Genomic DNA, 18,072 nt, shown 5'->3' with positions numbered 1-18,072 from the left:
TTCACATTCAGTCTTTTTGAGTGCTGTAATTTGATAATCTTAGTTTCCATTCAAACTCAGATTTCCCCATAATGAGTTTGAGGTCCTCATTTTTATTTCTATTGCTTTTATCACACAAGGCCCACCTTTTATTCATAGCAAACCTTCAGAATTAGGAATTTTACATTAACTTGCACCTCCTTCACTCCTGATCCCAGTAGCATTAGGACTATTGTTCAATGAAATATTTGATTGTTGTCTTTCCTTATTTCTCTTAATTGTACAGTTACGTTTACCAATTACAGATGCCAATGATGGCTGCCAAGTCATACAACTCAATCCAGTACAACATAGCAACATTGTAAAATATTCCTCACTCCCAGAGTTCAATCATTGAGCTCATTTGCAGCTTACATTGTCATCATATTAGTGTCAAGGTTTTTAGAAATGCTGCAATTTCATCTCAATGCCAATTACACAGAACTCTCAAACTTTCTTGACCTGATGAACATTTTCTCTTGATCATTTAAAACAGGAGTACAACTTAATTGAAATCAATCTTAACTATTATAGATATGCTTTGCATTAACATAGACAGACAAGTTCCTTTTGCCACTGAAAATTCACAGGTAACCTCCATTAAATCCTTTCGAATAGCACCATTACCCAACTGCTCGGTTATTCTGTTTGTGTAGCTGTGTGTTCTGTTGGAGTTGGAAAGTGCCTATCTGTCTCTATGTATGTGCATTTGTGTACTGAGTCTGCATGCACACCCAACCCCTTCACAGTGTAGCAACAGTTCCTGCATCATGGGTAAATCCACAAAATACTGGAACTGAAGTGCAGGTAGAACTAAGCCGAGTCGGTCACTTTTTCAAGTGTGACTCTTCATTGGAACTGGGTCACAACCAGCATTAGTGATCCTTCTCCTGTAGAGGTTTGCTGGACCTACCATATGCTTGTAGCATTTTCTGCTTTTATTTCACACTTCCAAACATTCATAGCAATTTTTTGCACTTCACATAAAAGACTTTTCTATATAATATGTTGCCATCAGCCGGTGGTGCCCAAAATCACGAACAGAGTCTACCATCAATGGTCTGATTCTGAAAAAGTGAGATACAGAAAATTCAGCTCGATGTAAACTGAGGTTTAGAATGCATTATAACATCTCTTTGAGCAGATATTACCTGTGCGTTAGCTGAATGCAAAACCTTTTCTGTTCATGAAGGTCACGTGGTTAATAAACTTCCTGATGACCACATGATGTCACCTCTTCTTGAGGAAACCAGTGAAAGCTCAGTTACAATATTGTGTGCAGTTTTGGTCTCCTAGTCTGAGAAAGGGCATTCTTGCTACTGAGGGAGTCCAGCAAAGGTTCACCAGACTGTTTCCTGGGATGGCAGGATTGATATATGAGGAAAGACTGGACCAACTGGGCTTGCACTTGCTGGAATTTAGAAAAATGAGGGGGGATCTCACAGAAACATATAAAATCCTGATGGAACTGGACAGGCTAGATACAGGAAAAATGTTCCCGATTTTGGAGAAGTCCAGAACTAGGGGTCACAAGAATAAGGGTGATGTGGAGGTGCTGGTGTTGGACTGCAGTGGACAAAGTTAAAAATCACCCAGTACCAGGTTATAGGCGAACAGGTGTATTTGGAAATACTAACCTTTGGAGTGCTGCTCTTTCGTCAGGTAGCTGGGTGGAGTAGGATCATAAGATGCAGAATTTATAGCAAAAGATCTCAGTGTCATGCAACTGGCACGATATATTGAATAAACCTAGATTGCTGTTAAGTCTTTTATCTTTTAGAATGGGTTGCAGGTTTTGGTTCATTACTGTGTAAATCCCAGAACTTCTTTCAAGTCACAATCTCGAGATAATTTAAAGTTTTATAAAAAAAAAAGTAACATCTCAGCTCAGACAATGCATTATAGGTATGAGGTTAGAGTCTAATGTTGAGCCAGACTGGTTCTATTTCCAAAATAGGAGTTTATAAAATGTTACATGGATTGACTGCCTGCAGGTTGTGTGCTTTTTGAACAAAATAGAATGTATCTGCAATTATAATTCAGCAAATGCAGATTCATCCCATAGACTTTGTGTGTGCCAAGTTTGGTACCCGTGATGATGGCCTCAACTCGGGCCTTGGGTTCATGTCACACTACAGGTGACTCCACTACACTACACACACACACACACTTACATACTCACACACTCACGCAGACCCTCTCTCATACGCAGGCTATCTCTCAAACACACATACACTCATGCAAACAACCTCTCACAAGCTTATACTCTATCACACTCACACACATCCTCTACCAAGCACATGCAAGCACACTCACACGCAAACACACTCACAGGCATAACTCACACACATACACACACACTCTCTCTCTCTCTTCCCCCTCACATGCATATGCACACACACATCGGTTTATGGGGTGAATTTGCATTTGCTGATTTGTAACTGCAGATACTTTCTATTTTGTTCAAAAAGCACACAACCTGCAGGCAGTCAATCCATTTTATAAATTCCTACGTTAAAAATAGAACCAGCTCGGCTCAAGACTGGGATACAGACAGACTCTAACCTCACATCTTACCCTATTGTTTGAGGTGAGATGTCCCGTTTTTTTTAATAAAACATTAAGTTATCTCGAGAATGTGACTGGGAAGAAGTTCTGGGATTTACATATTAATGAACTGAAACATGCAACCCATTCGAAAAGATGAAAGACTTAACAGCAATCTAGATTTGCTCAATATATCGTTTCAGTTGCATGACACTCAGATCTTTTGCTATACAGAACAACCTCGGTTATCTGAAAATCAATTAACTAAATTTTGGATTATCCGAATGTGATCCCAAGGTCCCATAAAAATATTATCCATTATCTGAAAAATCAGTTATCTGAGCACAGTTATCCGAACAAGATACTCCCCTCCCATTTCATTTGGATAATTGAGGTTGTTCTGTAAATTCTGTGTCTTATAATCCTGCTCCACAGCCACCTGATGAAGGTGCAGCTCCGAAAGATAGTATTTCCAGATTAACCTGTTGGACTATAACCTGACATTGAAAAGCACAGCCGGTGAGGCAGCATCCGAGCAGCAGGACAGTCGACATTTCAAGCATTAGCTCTTCATCAAGAATAATATTCAAAACATCGACTCTCCTACTCCTTGGATGCTGCCTGACCTGCTGCGCTTTTCCAGCAACACACATTTCAACTCTGATCTCTAGCATCTGCAGTCCTCACTTTCTCCTACAGGTATGTAACCTGGAGTTTGTGATTTTTAACCAAGAATAAGGGGTAATACACTCAGGACTGAGATGAGGAAGAATTTCTTCTCTCAGAGAGTTGTGAACCTGTGAAAACCTCTACCACAAAAAGCCTTTGGGGCCAGTTCAGTAGATATATTCAAGAGGGGACTGGATGTCGCCCTTACGGCTAAAGGGATCAAAGCATGTGGAAAGAAAGTGGGAATGGGATACTTAAACTGCATGATCAATCATGATCCATATTGAATGGTGGTCCAGGCTCGAAGGGCTGAATGGCCTACTCCTGTTCCTATTTTCTATGCCTCTCTGAGACATTTTGAACCTCAAACTGCCCGAGTTGGCCAATGTCCCTGGGGTGTGTTTGAGGGAACAGGAAAACATCATGACATGGTAACGTCTTTCATAGGTTGACTGACACAGACGTTGTCATTTGTGGTAGACTGACCATGCGAAACTCGATTTCCCCTGACACAGCCAAGCTTGTGAGAAGTACAATTACACGGTTCAGGCAGTGCTGAATGCAGACTAGCACCTGACGGCTTGCTAGTTCCTGTAATTGTTAGGCCTTTGCAAACTCCCTTTCTTGTCAGAGACATATTTATTAAAGTAATATTTGGCACTCTGCAGCCTGTAGTGATAATATTTGACAGTGTAATTGTAGTGGCAATCAAGAATAATGGTGGAAAATGTCAAAAGCAAAAATTGCTTAATTTTGAACTGACATAACAAAAAGAGATAAATATAACAGAAAGCTCAAAATCTACAATAAATTGCAACAAGTCTAGTGTCAAAAAGAGCATTTGTTTCCACCAGGTCAGGATCCCTGCAGTATACAAGTAATATGAGTAGTCAGCATTAGTTATTTGTCAGGATATTCACAGGAACGTGGTTTCAATCAGTAATGAATGTAGAGGGACTGGGTGGCACTGGTCCCACAATCACAAAGAAGCCCAGCTGGATTCACCCCAAACGTGGAATCTAACTTGTACCTACCACTCTGTGCTGGGCGGTGGGGGGGGGGGGGGGTGGACAGTTCTGGGGGGGTTGGACAGTGCTGGGGGGGTGGACAGTGCTGGGGGGGGGTGGACAGTTCTGGGGGTAGTGGACAGTGTTGGAAGGTGGACAGTGCTGGGAGGGTTGGACAGTGCTGGTAGGTGGACAATGCAGGGAGGCGGACAGTGCTGGGGGTGGGTGGACAGTGTTGGAAGGTGGACAGTGCTGGGAGGGTTGGACAGTGCTGGGAGGTGGACAATGCAGGGAGGCGGACAGTGCTGGGGGTGGGTGGACAGTACTGGGGGGGTGGACAGTGCTGGGGGTAGTGGACAGTGTTGGAAGGTGGACAGTGCTGGGAGGGTTGGACAGTGCTGGGAGGTGGACAATGCAGGGAGGCGGACAGTGCTGGGGGTGGGTGGACAGTGTTGGAAGGTGGACAGTGCTGGGAGGGTTGGACAGTGCTGGGAGGTGGACAATGCAGGGAGGCGGACAGTGCTGGGGGTGGGTGGACAGTACTGGGGGGGTGGACAGTGCTGGGGGTAGTGGACAGTGTTGGGAGGTGGACAGTGCTGGGAGGGTTAGACAGTGCTGGGGGATGGACAGTGCTGGGAGGCGGACAGTGCTGGGGGGGGTGGAAAGTGCTGGGGGGGTGGACAGTGCTGGGAGGGGTGGACAGTCCTGGGGGGAGTAGACAGTGCTGGGGGGGTGGACAGTGCTGGGGATGGTGTACAGTGCTGTGGGAGATGGACAGTGCTGGGAGGGTGGACTGTGCTGGGGATGGTGTACAGTGCTGTGGGAGATGGACAGTGCTGGGAGGGTGGACTGTGCTGGGGGGGTGGACAGTGCTGGGAAGTGGACAGTGCTGGGAAGTGGACAGTGCTGGGGCAGTGGACAGTGCTGGGGGGGTGGACAGTGCTTGGGGGTGGACAGTGATACAGTGTGGACAGTGCTAGAGGGTGGACAGTGCTGGGGTTGTGGACAATGCTGGGGTGTGGATAGTGCTAGAGGGTGGACAGTGCGAGGGGATGTGGACAGTGCTAGAGGGTGGACAGTGCTGGGGGTGTGTGGACAGTGCTAGAGGGTGGACAGTGCTAGAGGGTGGACAGTGCTAGAGGGTGGACAGTGCTGGGGGTGTGTGGACAGTGCTAGAGGGTGGACAGTGCTAGAGGGTGGACAGTGCTAGAGGGTGGACAGTGCGGAGGGGTGTGGACAGTGCAGGGGTGTGTGGACAGTGCTTGGGTGGTGTGGACAGTGCTTGAGGGTGGACAGTGCTGGGGGGATGGACAGTACTGCAGGGATGGACAGTGCTAGAGAGTGGACAGTACTGGGGTGGTTGGCAGTGCTGAGTAAGTGGACAGTGCTGGGGGGGGAAGTGGACAGTGCTGGGGTGGTTGGCAGTGCTGAGTAAGTGGACAGTGCTGGGAGGGTGTGGACAGTGTTGGGGGCGAGGTGGCCAGTGCTGAGGGGTGGACAATGCAGTGGGGGAGGATAGTGCTGGGGGTGGGGTGGACAGTGTTGGGGTGGACAATGCTGGGGGGATGGATAGTGCTGGGGATAGCGTGGACAGTGCTGGGTGGGGTGGACAGTGTTGGGGGGGTGGATAGTGCTGGGGATGGGGTGGACAGTGCTGGGTGGGGTGGACAGTGTTGGGGGGGTGGATAGTGCTGGGGGTGGGGTGGACAGTGCTGGCTGGAGTGGACAGTGTTGGGGGTGGGCAATGCAATGGGGGTGGATAGTGCTGGGGGATGGGGTGGACAGTGTTGGGGATGGACAATGCTGGGGGAGGTGGGCAATTGTGGGGAGATAGCAGTGTTGTGGGCTGTATAGGACTGGCATGGTGGACAATGATGGGTGGTAGCCAGAGCTGTGGGGTTGAAGTGCTGGTGTGTGGACACTGCGGGGGAGCGGGGAAGTGGACAGAGCTGGGATTTGGATAATGCTGGGGTGAAATCAATTCTGGGGTGTGGATTGTGTAGACATATGGGTTGCACCAGCTGTGGACTGGAGTCATGGTTGGTTGGAATTGGTACAAGGTCTCTTTATTCTGGATTAGTGGTGCTGGAAGAGCATAGCAGTCCAGGCAGCATCCAAGGAGCAGTAAAATCGACATTTCGGGCAAAAGCCCTTCATCAGGAATAAAGGCAGTGAGCCTGAAGCGTGGAGGGATAAGCTAGAGGAGGGTGGGGGTGGGGAGAAAGTAGCATAGAGTACAATGGGTGAGTGGGGGAGGGGATGAAGGTGATAGGTCAGGGAGCGGGGGGAGGGGGGAGTGGATAGGTGGAAAAGAAGATAGGTAGGTAGGACAAGTCATGGGGACAGTGCTGAGCTGGAAGTTTGGAACAAGGGTGAGGTGGGGGAAGGGGAAATGAGGAAACTGTTGAAATCCACATTGATGCCCTGGGGTTGAAGTGTTCCGAGGCGGAAGATGAGGCTTTCTTCCTCCAGGCGTCTGGTGGTGAGGGAGCGGAGGTGATGGAGGCCCAAGACCTCCATGTCCTCGGCAGAGTGGGAGGGGAAGTTGAAATGTTGGGCCACAGGGCGGTGTGGTTGATTGGTGTGGGTTTCCCGGAGATGTTCCCTAAAGCGCTCTGCTAGGAGGCGTCCAGTCTCCCCAATGCAGAGGAGACCGCATCGCGAGCAACGAATACAATAAATGATATTGGTGGATGTGCAGGTAAAACTTTGATGGATGTGGAAGGCTCCTTTAGGGCCTTGGATGGAGGTGAGGGAGGAGGTGTGGGCGCAGGCTTTGCAATGGCAGGGGAAGGTGCCAGGATGGGAAGGTGGGTTGTAAGGGGGGGCGTGGACCTGCCCAGGTCACCATCCCTCTAGACCCCCCTCTCACTGAGGACGAACGATCAGTCCTCAGCAAAGGACTCACCTTCATCCCCCTCAGTCCACGCATCAATGAATTTAATACACGCCATGACGTCGAACAATTCTTCCGTTGCCTCCGCCTCCGAGCTTACTTTCACAATCAGGACTCCCGCCCACCTTCCGAGGACCCCTTCGCCCACCTCCAACACACTGCATCCACCTGGACATCCCGCGCTGGCCTATTACCTGCCCTCGACCTCTTCATTTCCAACTGCCACCGGGACATTAACCGCCTCAACCTGTCTACCCACCCTCCCCCACTCCAACCTCTCACCCTCACAACGCGCAGCCCTCCAATCCCTCTGCTCCAATCCTGAACTCACCATCAAGCCAGCGGATAAAGAGGGCGCAGTGGTAGTCGGCGCACTGACCTCTACACCGCTGAAGCCAAACACCAACTCGAGGACACCTCTTCCTACCGCCCCCTCGACCATGACCCCACCCCCCATCACCAAACCATCATCTCCCAGACCATACAGAACCTCATCACCTCAGGAGATCTCCCACTCACAGCTTCCAACCGGGAACCCCGCACTGCCCGGTTCTACCTCCTTCTCAAGATCCACAAGCCTGACCATCCTGGCCGACCCATTGTCTCATCATGCTCCTGCCCCACTGAACTCATTTCTACCTTCCTGGTTACTGTCCTATCCCCCCTAGTCCAGGAACTGCCCACATACGTTCGAGACACCACCCACGCCCTCCACCTGCTCCAAGACATCCATTTCCCCAGCCCCCAACGCCTCATCTTTACCATCCATCCACACCTCTATCTGCCATGACCAGGGCCTCCAAGCCCTCCGTTTTTTCCTCTCCCAACGTCCCCAACAGTACCCTTCCACCGACACTCTCATTCGTTTGGCCGAACTGGTCCTCACCCTTAACAATTTCTCCTTTGAATCCTCCCACTTCCTCCAGACCAAAGGGGTAACCATGGGCACACGTATGGGCCCCAGCTATGCCTGTCTCTTTGTTGGCTACGTAGAACAGTTGATCTTCCGTAATTACACCGGCACCACTCCCCACCTCTTCCTCCGCTACATCGATGACTGCATTGGCGCCACCTCGTGCTCCCGCGAGGAGGTTGAGCAATTCATCAACTTCACCAACACATTCCACCCTGACCTTAAATTTACCTGGACCATCTCTGACACCTCCCTCCCCTTCCTGGACCTCTCCATCTCCATTAATGACGACTGACTTGACACCGATATTTTTTACAAACCCACCGACTTCCACAGCTACCTGGATTACACTTCTTTTTAGATTAGATTAGATTAGATTACATTACAGTGTGGAAACAGGCCCTTCGGCCCAACATGTCCACACCGCTCCGCCGAAGCGCAACCCACCCATACCCCTACATTTACCCCTTACCTAACACTACGGGCAATTTAGCATGGCCAATTCACCTGACCCTGCACATCTTTGGACTGTGGGAGGAAACCAGAGCACCCGGAGGAAACCCACGCAGACACGGGGAGAATGTGCAAACTCCACACAGTCAGTCTCCTGAGGCGGGAATTGAACCCGGGTCTCCGGCGCTGTGAGGCAGCAGTGCTAACCACTGTGCCACTGTGCCGCCCACCACCCTATCTCTTGCAAAAATGCCATCCCGTATTCCCAATTCCTCCGCCTCCGCCATATCTGTCCCAGGAGGACCAGTTCCACCACAGAACACACCAGATGGCCTCCTTCTTTAGGCCATTTTCCTTCCCACGTGGTTAAAGATGCCCTCCAACGCATCTTATCCACATCCCGCACCTCCGCCCTCAGACCCCACCCCTCCAACCGTAACAAGGACAGAACGCCCCTAGTGCTCATCTTCCACCCTACCAACCTTCGCATAAACCAAATCATCTGCCGACATTTTCGCCACCTCCAAACAGACCCCACCATCAGGGATATATTTCCCTCCCCACCCCTTTCTGCCTTCCGCAAAGACCGTTCCCTCCGTGACTACCTGGTCAGGTCCACGCCCCCCTACAACCCACCCTCCCATCCTGGCACCTTCCCCTGCCACGGCAGGAATTGTAAAACCTGCGCTCACACCTCCTCCCTCACCTCCATCCAAGGCCCTAAAGGAGCCTTCCACATCCATCAAAGTTTTACCTGCACATCCACCAATATCATTTATTGTACCCGTTGCTCCCGATGCGGTCTCCTCTGCATTGGGGAGACTGGATGCCTCCTAGCAGAGCGCTTTAGGGAACATCTCCGGAACACCCGCACCAATCAACCACACCGCCCTGTGGCCCAACATTTCAACTCCCCCTCCCACTCTGCCAGGGACATGGAGGTGGGCCTCCCTCACCGCCGCTCCCTCACCACCAGACGCCTGGAGGAAGAATGCCTCATCTTCCGCCTTGGAATACTTCAACCCCAGGGCATCAATGTGGACTTCAACAGTTTCCTCATTTCCCCTTCCCCCACCTCACCCTAGTTCCAAACTTCCAGCTCAGCACTGTCCCCATGACTTGTCCTACCTGTCTATCTTCTTTTCCACCTATCCACTTCACCCTCCCCCCGCTCCCGACCTATCACCTTCATCCCCTCCCCCACTCACCCATTGTACTCTATGCTACTTTCTCCCCACCCCCACCCTCCTCTAGCTTATCTCTCCACCCTTCAAGCTCACTGCCTTTATTCCTAATGAAGGGCTTTTGCCCGAAATGTCGATTTTAATGCTCCCTGGATGCTGCCTGGACTGCTGTGCTCTTCCAGCACCACTAATCCAAAATCTGGTTTCCAGCATCTGCAATCATTGTTTTTACCTTCAAGGTCTCTTTAAACAGGGTTAAAAATCACACAACACCAGGTTATAGTCCAAAAGGTTTATTTGGAAGCACTAGCTTTCGGAGCGCTGCTCCTTCATTAAGTAGCTGTGGAGCGCTCCGAAAGCTAGTGCTTCCAAATAAACCTGGTGTCGTGTGATTTTTAACTTTGTCCACTCTAGTCCAACACCGGCACCTTCATATTTCTAAACATGAGTGACACTCCTTGTGGAAGAATGTGACCCTGATCGATGTTGGCTTGGCTGTGAGCACACAGTGGTTGTTTTCTTGTCGGATGATGTGTACTCACTGATCACAGCAGGCTCTCCCAGCAGGATCGAGTGCAGCAACGTCTCCTGAATCGACATGGTGAGGATCTGCACATGACCCTGCGAGAAGGAATTCGAATTCGCTCAGGAAGCCACTGGAAAAATCTGCAGAGAGAAAATACGGTTCAAGAACAGGAAAAAATACACTCCTTAAAATCAGAATATTTGAGATACGGAAAATCCTTAAGTACTGGGGAACCAGATAGTTAAGAATCAAGGACTCAAGCAAGGCGACAGGAGGCCATTCAATCCATCATGTCTGCTCTTTCCCCCAGGACAATGGAAACATCTCCTACTCAATTCTACATTGAATTCCCTTCTGAAAAGTTACTATTCAGTCTCCTTTCATCACTCTGTGAGGTAAATAAATGACATTTAAAGAAAGTTTCTCATATTTCTGATTTCATTGATATGGTGTTCTCACTTTGGAGATCATTCAAAGTGGGAATTACACTATCTCCACCATTGTCATAAACCACAATCCAATTATTTTAAAGAGGGAGTCTCAGTAAACTCTCTACAGTGTAGTAAAAGTGATAGTGGGATTAACATAAACCAGGAATGTAGGAATAAAGTGTGGTCACTGTTATTCTTGAAGTGTAGGTCTTCCATTAATGATGTGAAGAGGTGTAACCCTAACTTCCCCATTATGTTACAGTGCACAGTTGGACATCTTGTTTAGAGGAAATTATCAGCATTTTGGGGAATCTTATAATTACGTGGATGGCTCAAGAATTTGCTAATGGACCCAGCGTGGATAAGCAAAAAATTATACAAACAGAATTGTGTGTACTGAACTACATACATTTCCACTTCACATGTGGGTAATAATTAGACTGAGTGACCAACATTACAAGTGACCATGCATTGAGAGAGAAAAGACTTTGAGTGATTTGAACAGGCCTGAAAATGGATAAAGACAGAGGACCAAATAGGATGTATTCCAGGCTGCTGTGGGAGACCAGGATGGAGACTGCAGAGGCTCTGATGTTAATTTTCAAATCCTCTCTGGCCACAGGAGAGGTGCCAGAGGATGGAGGGCAATTAATGTGGTTCCATTATTCAAGAAGTGTGGCAGGGACAACCAGGAAATTGCAGGCCAGTGAATCTAACAACTGTAGTAGGGAAACTATTGGAAAAAGTAATTGTTAGATAGAACAAATTTCCATTTTGAGAGGCAACATTTAATAAAGATGGGGGTGGGGGGGGGGGGGGTGGGGTGCGGGGATCATGCCTAACAAATTTGATTGATGCTTTGAAGGAGCTAACTAGGTGTGTAGGTGAGAGTAGTGCAGTTGACGCAATCTGTATGGAGTTCAGTAAAACTTGTGGCAAGGCCTTGCATGGGAGATTGGTTAAGGAGCTAAGAGCCCATGGGATCCGGGAAAATTTGGCAAATTGATCGACGGATTTATTGTCACATTTTACTGCGATACAGTGAAAAGTGTTTCTTTTTACATGCTGTACAGATTGTACCAATCAAAGTGCATCAGGGGAGCACAAGGGAGTGCACAATAGTGTTACAGCTGCAGAGGAAGTGCAGAATGAGAGATCAGGATTAACACTTGAGTGGTCCATTTAAAAGCCTGATAACAGTGGGGGAAGAAGCTGTTCCTGAATCAAACTGGATCCAACATTAGCTTAACAGCAGAAAGCAGAGGCTGATGGTCAAAGGGTAGTGTTGTGATTGGAAGCCTGGTGTACCACAGGGTTCAGTGCTGGATACCTTGCTGTTTGTAGTGTATGATAATGATTTAGTTACGAATGTAATGAAAACTGATGGTGCGTTAAACAGATTGGTGGAAAACCTTAGAGAATAGATGGGCTGGACAGATGGGTTGAAATAGAATTTAATCCTGAAAAATGAGACGCATTTTGAGAGGACTAACAAGGCAAGGGAGTACACATGCATTGAATGGTAGCACCCTCGGAAGTACTGAAGTTCAGAGCTGTACCTGATCATAAATCCTTGAAGGCAGCAGGTTAGGAAGGCATATGAGATACTTGTCTTTATTAACCAAATCACTGTAGAGGGTAAGTACTTAGGAAAGGGGTCAATACCTAGAGGTATAGTTTTAAGGCAGGGACTGAAGATTTCACAGAAATTTGAGGAAATTTCACCCAGAGGGTGATGGACATCTGAAACTCACTGCCTAAATAGGTAGCAGAGGCAGGAACCCTCAAGACATTTAAGAGGTACATTGTTCAACACTTGAAATGCCACAGCATACAAGTAAACAGGCCAACAGTATAACTAGTGCAGACACAATGGGCTGAAGGGCCTCTTTCTATGCTGTTAAATCTCTATGATTCTTGCAGGAGAAGGTGGCACACAACCAGAGTCAGTGGCCAACTGGTGAGTCAGGTACTGCTGCCTGTCTCTGGCCTTTGGGAGGAGATGGTGCATGTTTGAGGCCAGAGCCGACAGCAGGCTGAAATCCTTAAGGAGGACGGTACTTCAGTGTTAGTCTACTTTCTCATATCCCACTTGCCCTCATCCTGAATTAAAAGTGGCAGATGGTGTAAGCAAGCACCTCTTGACTTCTACTCACCCACTCAGATACATTAGGGACTCTTGGATAGGCACATGGAAGTTAGTACAATGAAGGGTATGTAGGTTAATTTGATCTCAGAGTAGGATAGAAGGCCAGCACAACATTGAAGACTGAAGGGCCTGTACTGTGCTGTATTGTTCTATGTTCACCTCAACCCTGTAATTGTATCTTTCTCCAGATACCAAAGAATTGCAATCTGGCCAGGCAGGGGAACAGGTACAGGAACTAACCAAAGATGGCGGAATTATAGAATCCCTACAGTATAAAAAGAGGCCATTCTGCCCATCGTGTCCACACTGACTCTCCACAGAGCATCCCACCCAAATCAAATCTCCCTACCCTATTCCTATAACCCCTCTGAAGAGCATCCCACCCAGAGCCACCCTGCACTTCCCATAGCCAAGCCATCTAACCCACCCATCTTTGGACTGTTGCAGAAAACCAGAGCACGCATAAGCAAACCCATGTAGACATGGGGAGAATGCGTAAACTCCACCCAGACAGTTGCTCGAGGCTGGAATTGAACCCAGGTCCCTAGCGCTGTGAGGCAGCAGTGCTAACCACTGTGCCACCATGTTACCCATAAGGAGAGACGGATAAAGATGAAACAACACCAGTCATTCTGATATGCAGAAACACCAGCTTGGATACTGATACTGTAAATAATTCACAAGTTTGATAAGGAGCTGGGTCTCAGGTTGTAGTCAGAGCAGGAGGAAAGGATAACGCAACAGATGGTAAGTCCCTGCAGGGAAAGATACAAGGGAAAAACCAACACCTACAAATTCACCTCTAAGTTACTAATCCCCCTGACCCGGAAATACACAGCCATTTCTTCAGAGTCGCTGGGTTAAAATCCTGGAGCTCCCTCCCTAACATCATTGTGGGCGTACCTGCATCAAATGGATTACAGTCGTTTCAGAAGGTGCCCCATTGTTACCTTCTCCAGGGCAACATGGGATGGGTAATAAATGCTGGTCCAGTTTGACATCTACATCCCATGAATGAATAGAAAAAGTAGCCTCCCACCTTCCTACAGCAGCAAGTTACTAGAATTACTAGATTCCATACCTAGGTACCCTTGTACCTAAAATGATGCAGTAAATGGCGACTTGTAAACATTTCACTATAGCCATGTGTTTTCATGTGACAATAAACATAATTCAGTTCAATTATTGGAGTGCTACCTCGGGGACTGGCAGTGAAGGACAAACCTGCTGTCCTCATTCAGGATATCAGCTTGCAAACTCCTACCACTGCCACCCCATCAATGCTTTTACTTCTGTCTATTACTGGTGGTACAGTCCCGGACCTGGATCTGATGGTCCAAAACAGCTCAAGACCAACCTCCCCGAGTGAAAGTCAGCAGTTTTCAACAGCTATGCTGTGTAGGAGCACCAGGACAGCCAATAGCACATAAACGTTTATGGGAATGCAGAACAGAGAATGATTTGTCCGCGAGGTCTTGGATGGCCAGTAATACATGGACTGTATGACTTTTGAGGTTTGTTCAACAAGGAATTGAGGGTGTGTTCATTGGTACTACAGTCAGATGTACCAACCAAGGACATAGAAACTACATAATCCATGTCTGGGAGCAAGGGGTGTGATTTGAACTCAAAGTCAGAACCAAAGGCATCATTACATGTCACATCACTACCAAGAGCCAAGAGAAATCCACCTTAAAGTAGCTGAGGAACCCTTCCAGGTGGATTTGTTCCTTTTTCTGGCCGGTTTCATGTTCAGCTTTGTGAAGTTAAAAGATGCTGTTAGGGGTGCTTGGATGTTAAAAAAAAGCACCACTACAATCAAGTCAGCATTCCTTGCTGATTGACAGACAACATGAACTATCTGCTCTGCATATTCAAAGGCATGCTCCCAGCAAATATACTAACAAAATTTGTTAAAATGGTGAGTGCCAGAAATAGAGTTTTAGATTAGATTACATTACAGTGTGGAAACAGGCCCTTCGGCCCAACAAGTCCACACCGACCCGCCGAAGCGAAACCCACCCATACCCCTACATTTACCCCTTACCTAACACTACAGGCAATTTAGCATGGCCAATTCACCTGGCCCTGCACATCTTTGGAGTGTGGGAGGAAACCGGAGCACCCGGAGGAAACCCACGTAGACACGGGGAGAATGTGCAAACTCCACACAGTCAGTCGCCTGAGGCAGGAATTGAACCCGGGTCTCTGGCGCTGTGAGGCAGCAGTGCTAACCACTGTGCCACCGTACCGCCCAAAGTTGTAGAGATACACAGCACAGGAAGAGAACCTTCGATCCAACTTATCCATCTCAATCAGATATCCCAAATTAATCTAGTCCCATCTGCCGGCATTTGCCAGCATTTGGCCCATATCCCTCTGAACACTTCCTATTCATGTACCTATCCGGATTCCTTTTAATTGTACCACTCTCCACCACTTCCTTTGGCAACTCATTCCATACATACACCACCCTCTCCACAAAAAAGTTGCTCTCAGGCCCCTTTTAAATCTTTTCCTTCTCATCTTAAACCTCTGCCTCTAGTTTTGGACTTGCCTACCCTGGTGAAAAGACCTCGGCTACTCACCCTAACCAGGCCCCTCATGGTTTTAGAAACTTCTATAAGGTCACCCCTCAGCCTCGAGGCTCCAGGGATAATAGCCCCTGTCCTCTTCAATGTTATTGCTGAAGTAATATGAAATTATTTCTGCTCCTGTTGAGTCCTGTTCATTTTTAACAAATAAGTAATTCTGATCCCTGAGCATTGAAGTGATGAATGTGGAGCCTTGGCAGAATGTTCATAATTAATTGACCAGAGCTTCTCACCTCAATATACCAATATAGCAGTGTCATTGACAAAAGGGGAGAGGGGGAAGATCCATCCACTTGTGGAGCTGGATTAGGAACACAGAAACCAGGGGCAGGAGTAGGCCATTTGGCCCTTTGAGACAGTTCTGCCATTTACTATGATTGCAGCGTCTGACTCTGGTAGCAAATTCCACAGAGTGACCGCTCCCTCAGTGAAGAAATGTCTCCTCATCTCAAACCTAAATGGCTTACTCTTTATCCTGAGACTGTGACTCTTGGTTCTAGATTCCTCAAACAGAGGAAGTACTTGCATCCAGTCTGTCTACTTACTTTACCTTGCTGGTATGCTTAAAATGTTACAACTCATAGACTCTTGTCAGTTGGACCGGTAGTTTGGAATTTTCTACTCTCCATCCCCTAGCTTTCAGCAGACTGAAATACAATGGGATGGATTCCAGTCTGCATATGAAATCTCAGTGAAGTGTTTCGCTCAGGGGAGGTGCAGATGGTTAATTCATAAATGGTGACAATTGTATCCAAACATCTATGGTCACCTGGGCTGCAAAGTTTGAATGCGTAACACGTGTATTTTCAGCGTTCAAGGGTATTGTTTCAGTTCTATATGGGATCAAATTAATATTCACCTCAACATTACGGGCTATTTGAAGGCAGCCAGCGTGGACTTGTAAACATCATCATATTCAGTATGATATATATTCGATAGAGGTTTTTGAGAAAATAGCAGAGTTCACTGTTAATAAAAATGCATTGGATGGGGTTTAAAGAAGGTCTTTGGTAAGGAGAAACATAGGCGGTTTGTTAATAAAATTAAGGCATTTGCTGGGATGCAGGAGCATGAATGGAGGGTTAGTTAAGGAACATAAAAAGAGAGTCATGGTTAATAGCCATTTTGCAGAGTATAAAGAGTGATTGAATCATTGCTCTTCTCATTTTATGAAGATCATCTGAACCCAAATGTCCAGATAACACAGGTACAGAGGACAGACCATAGTCACTTCAGACAGCATGGATTTAATGGGATATATTGGTTGTACAGATTGATGTTGAGTGTAGAGAAAGGACCGCTTATACATTTTAGGAGGAAAAATAAAGATACAAAATATACATTAAAATACTAAATACATTTGAAAACAGACATTTTATCAAAGCATTATATCTTGACAACTCACTTGAAATACCAGGTAAAGAGAAAAATGACCTGTTTTATATCTTATGAGCAGAGCGTGCAAACTGTTCGGCAAATGGTATCTGATTGATAGAGGCACTGGTAGGCAGAATGCACCAGTTAGATGATGACTGACAACTAACTGCCAATCTTTGTTTAAATTTAAACAGGCAGATTGATTCCAATTGGTCAAAACACTGCCCTGGGAAATGAACCAGTGAATTGCCATCTTCTGTTTTGTCTTTCTATCGTTTAAGTTGAAATAAACATTATCAAATGACAACTTCTTAAATGTTAAGAGTTGTAGAGAGAATTTTAGGTTCAGGTACACAGAGCTTTAGAATGGGGAGATATATTGACAAAGCTGTTAAAAACATATTGATTCTACATTTTAAAAATAAAAGTAGAATCCAAAAGCAATGAGGAAATGCTGAAGTTATACAAAACACTATTTTGGTCACACTTTACACATTCAGGATAATCTTCCTTTGTCTTTTGCCTGGGGAATGTGTTGCATTATACCGCTCTGAGGTTACCTAGAGCTTTCCCAGAAAGCATTACTGAGGTAGATGCACATATGAAGCTGAGGCTGAGGGGCATTTCAGACCCTTGTCTCATCTCACACAAACCCACACAGAAATGCCCTTGAACATCTGACACTCATAACCCTGCCAAATGGAGGATCAGAAGGAATCAGCTGAAGAAGGCAAATACTAAACTGCAGCTTTCAGACTCTGACCTGAAGGATTTGAGTTACTTGGAAATTTTCGTTTCATTGTTAGTGATCACTTTAAATAGAACAATGGATGTAAATAAATTAATGTTTAGTCCATGTCACTGAGGAAAAGATCACTATTCTAATACATGGCTGAGATACAAAAGGCCGATATGGAGTCAACGTTTCAACCAACCGTTCAGTATTTCATTGACAAAGGAAACGGCAACTGTATCAGTTTAAACTGAAACTTTGTAAACTCTAATTGTTATCCAGTTCCAGACAACACCTTTTCTAACCTCAAGACATTCTAACTTCCACACATCAGAATCACTAGATTACTCATTACTGTATTGTAGGAAAAATAGCAGCCAGTTGCACACAGCAAGCACCCACTAATAGCAATAAAATAAATGGCCAGATATTGTTTTAAGTGGTTGTTGAGCAATAAATATTGGCCAGGACATCACACACCTGCTCTTCTTTAAAAGTGTCAGGATGTCTTTCGCATTTACCCGAGGGTAGACTCGACCTAGGTTAATATCTCATCCAAGACACCTCCAACAGTG

The 18,072-nt window shown here is 46.7% G+C and overlaps 1 protein-coding gene across 1 annotated transcript in view; it reads right to left on the bottom strand.

Annotated features, from left to right (window-relative positions):
- Window positions 1-942: 942 nt before the first annotated feature.
- The window catches only part of LOC148147678 (uncharacterized), a 49,891-nt gene continuing 32,761 nt past the window's right edge, over window positions 943-18,072 (bottom strand). Inside the window, exons 6-7 of the mRNA XM_087994622.1 lie at window positions 10,230-10,353; window positions 943-1,085 (exon numbers count right to left, since the gene is read on the bottom strand). Coding sequence (XP_087850748.1) covers window positions 10,233-10,353 — 121 coding nt within the window. The 3' untranslated portion in view covers window positions 943-1,085; window positions 10,230-10,232. The remainder of the gene's footprint in view (window positions 1,086-10,229; window positions 10,354-18,072) is intronic.

Source organism: Chiloscyllium plagiosum, unplaced genomic scaffold, assembly GCF_037043375.1.
Source record: "Chiloscyllium plagiosum isolate Xiang-an unplaced genomic scaffold, Cpla_swu_hap1 HiC_scaffold_15, whole genome shotgun sequence".
Lineage (NCBI taxonomy): Eukaryota > Metazoa > Chordata > Chondrichthyes > Orectolobiformes > Hemiscylliidae > Chiloscyllium > Chiloscyllium plagiosum.
Note: the sequence above shows the minus strand (reverse complement) of the source record. Positions and strands in the feature narration are given on the sequence as shown.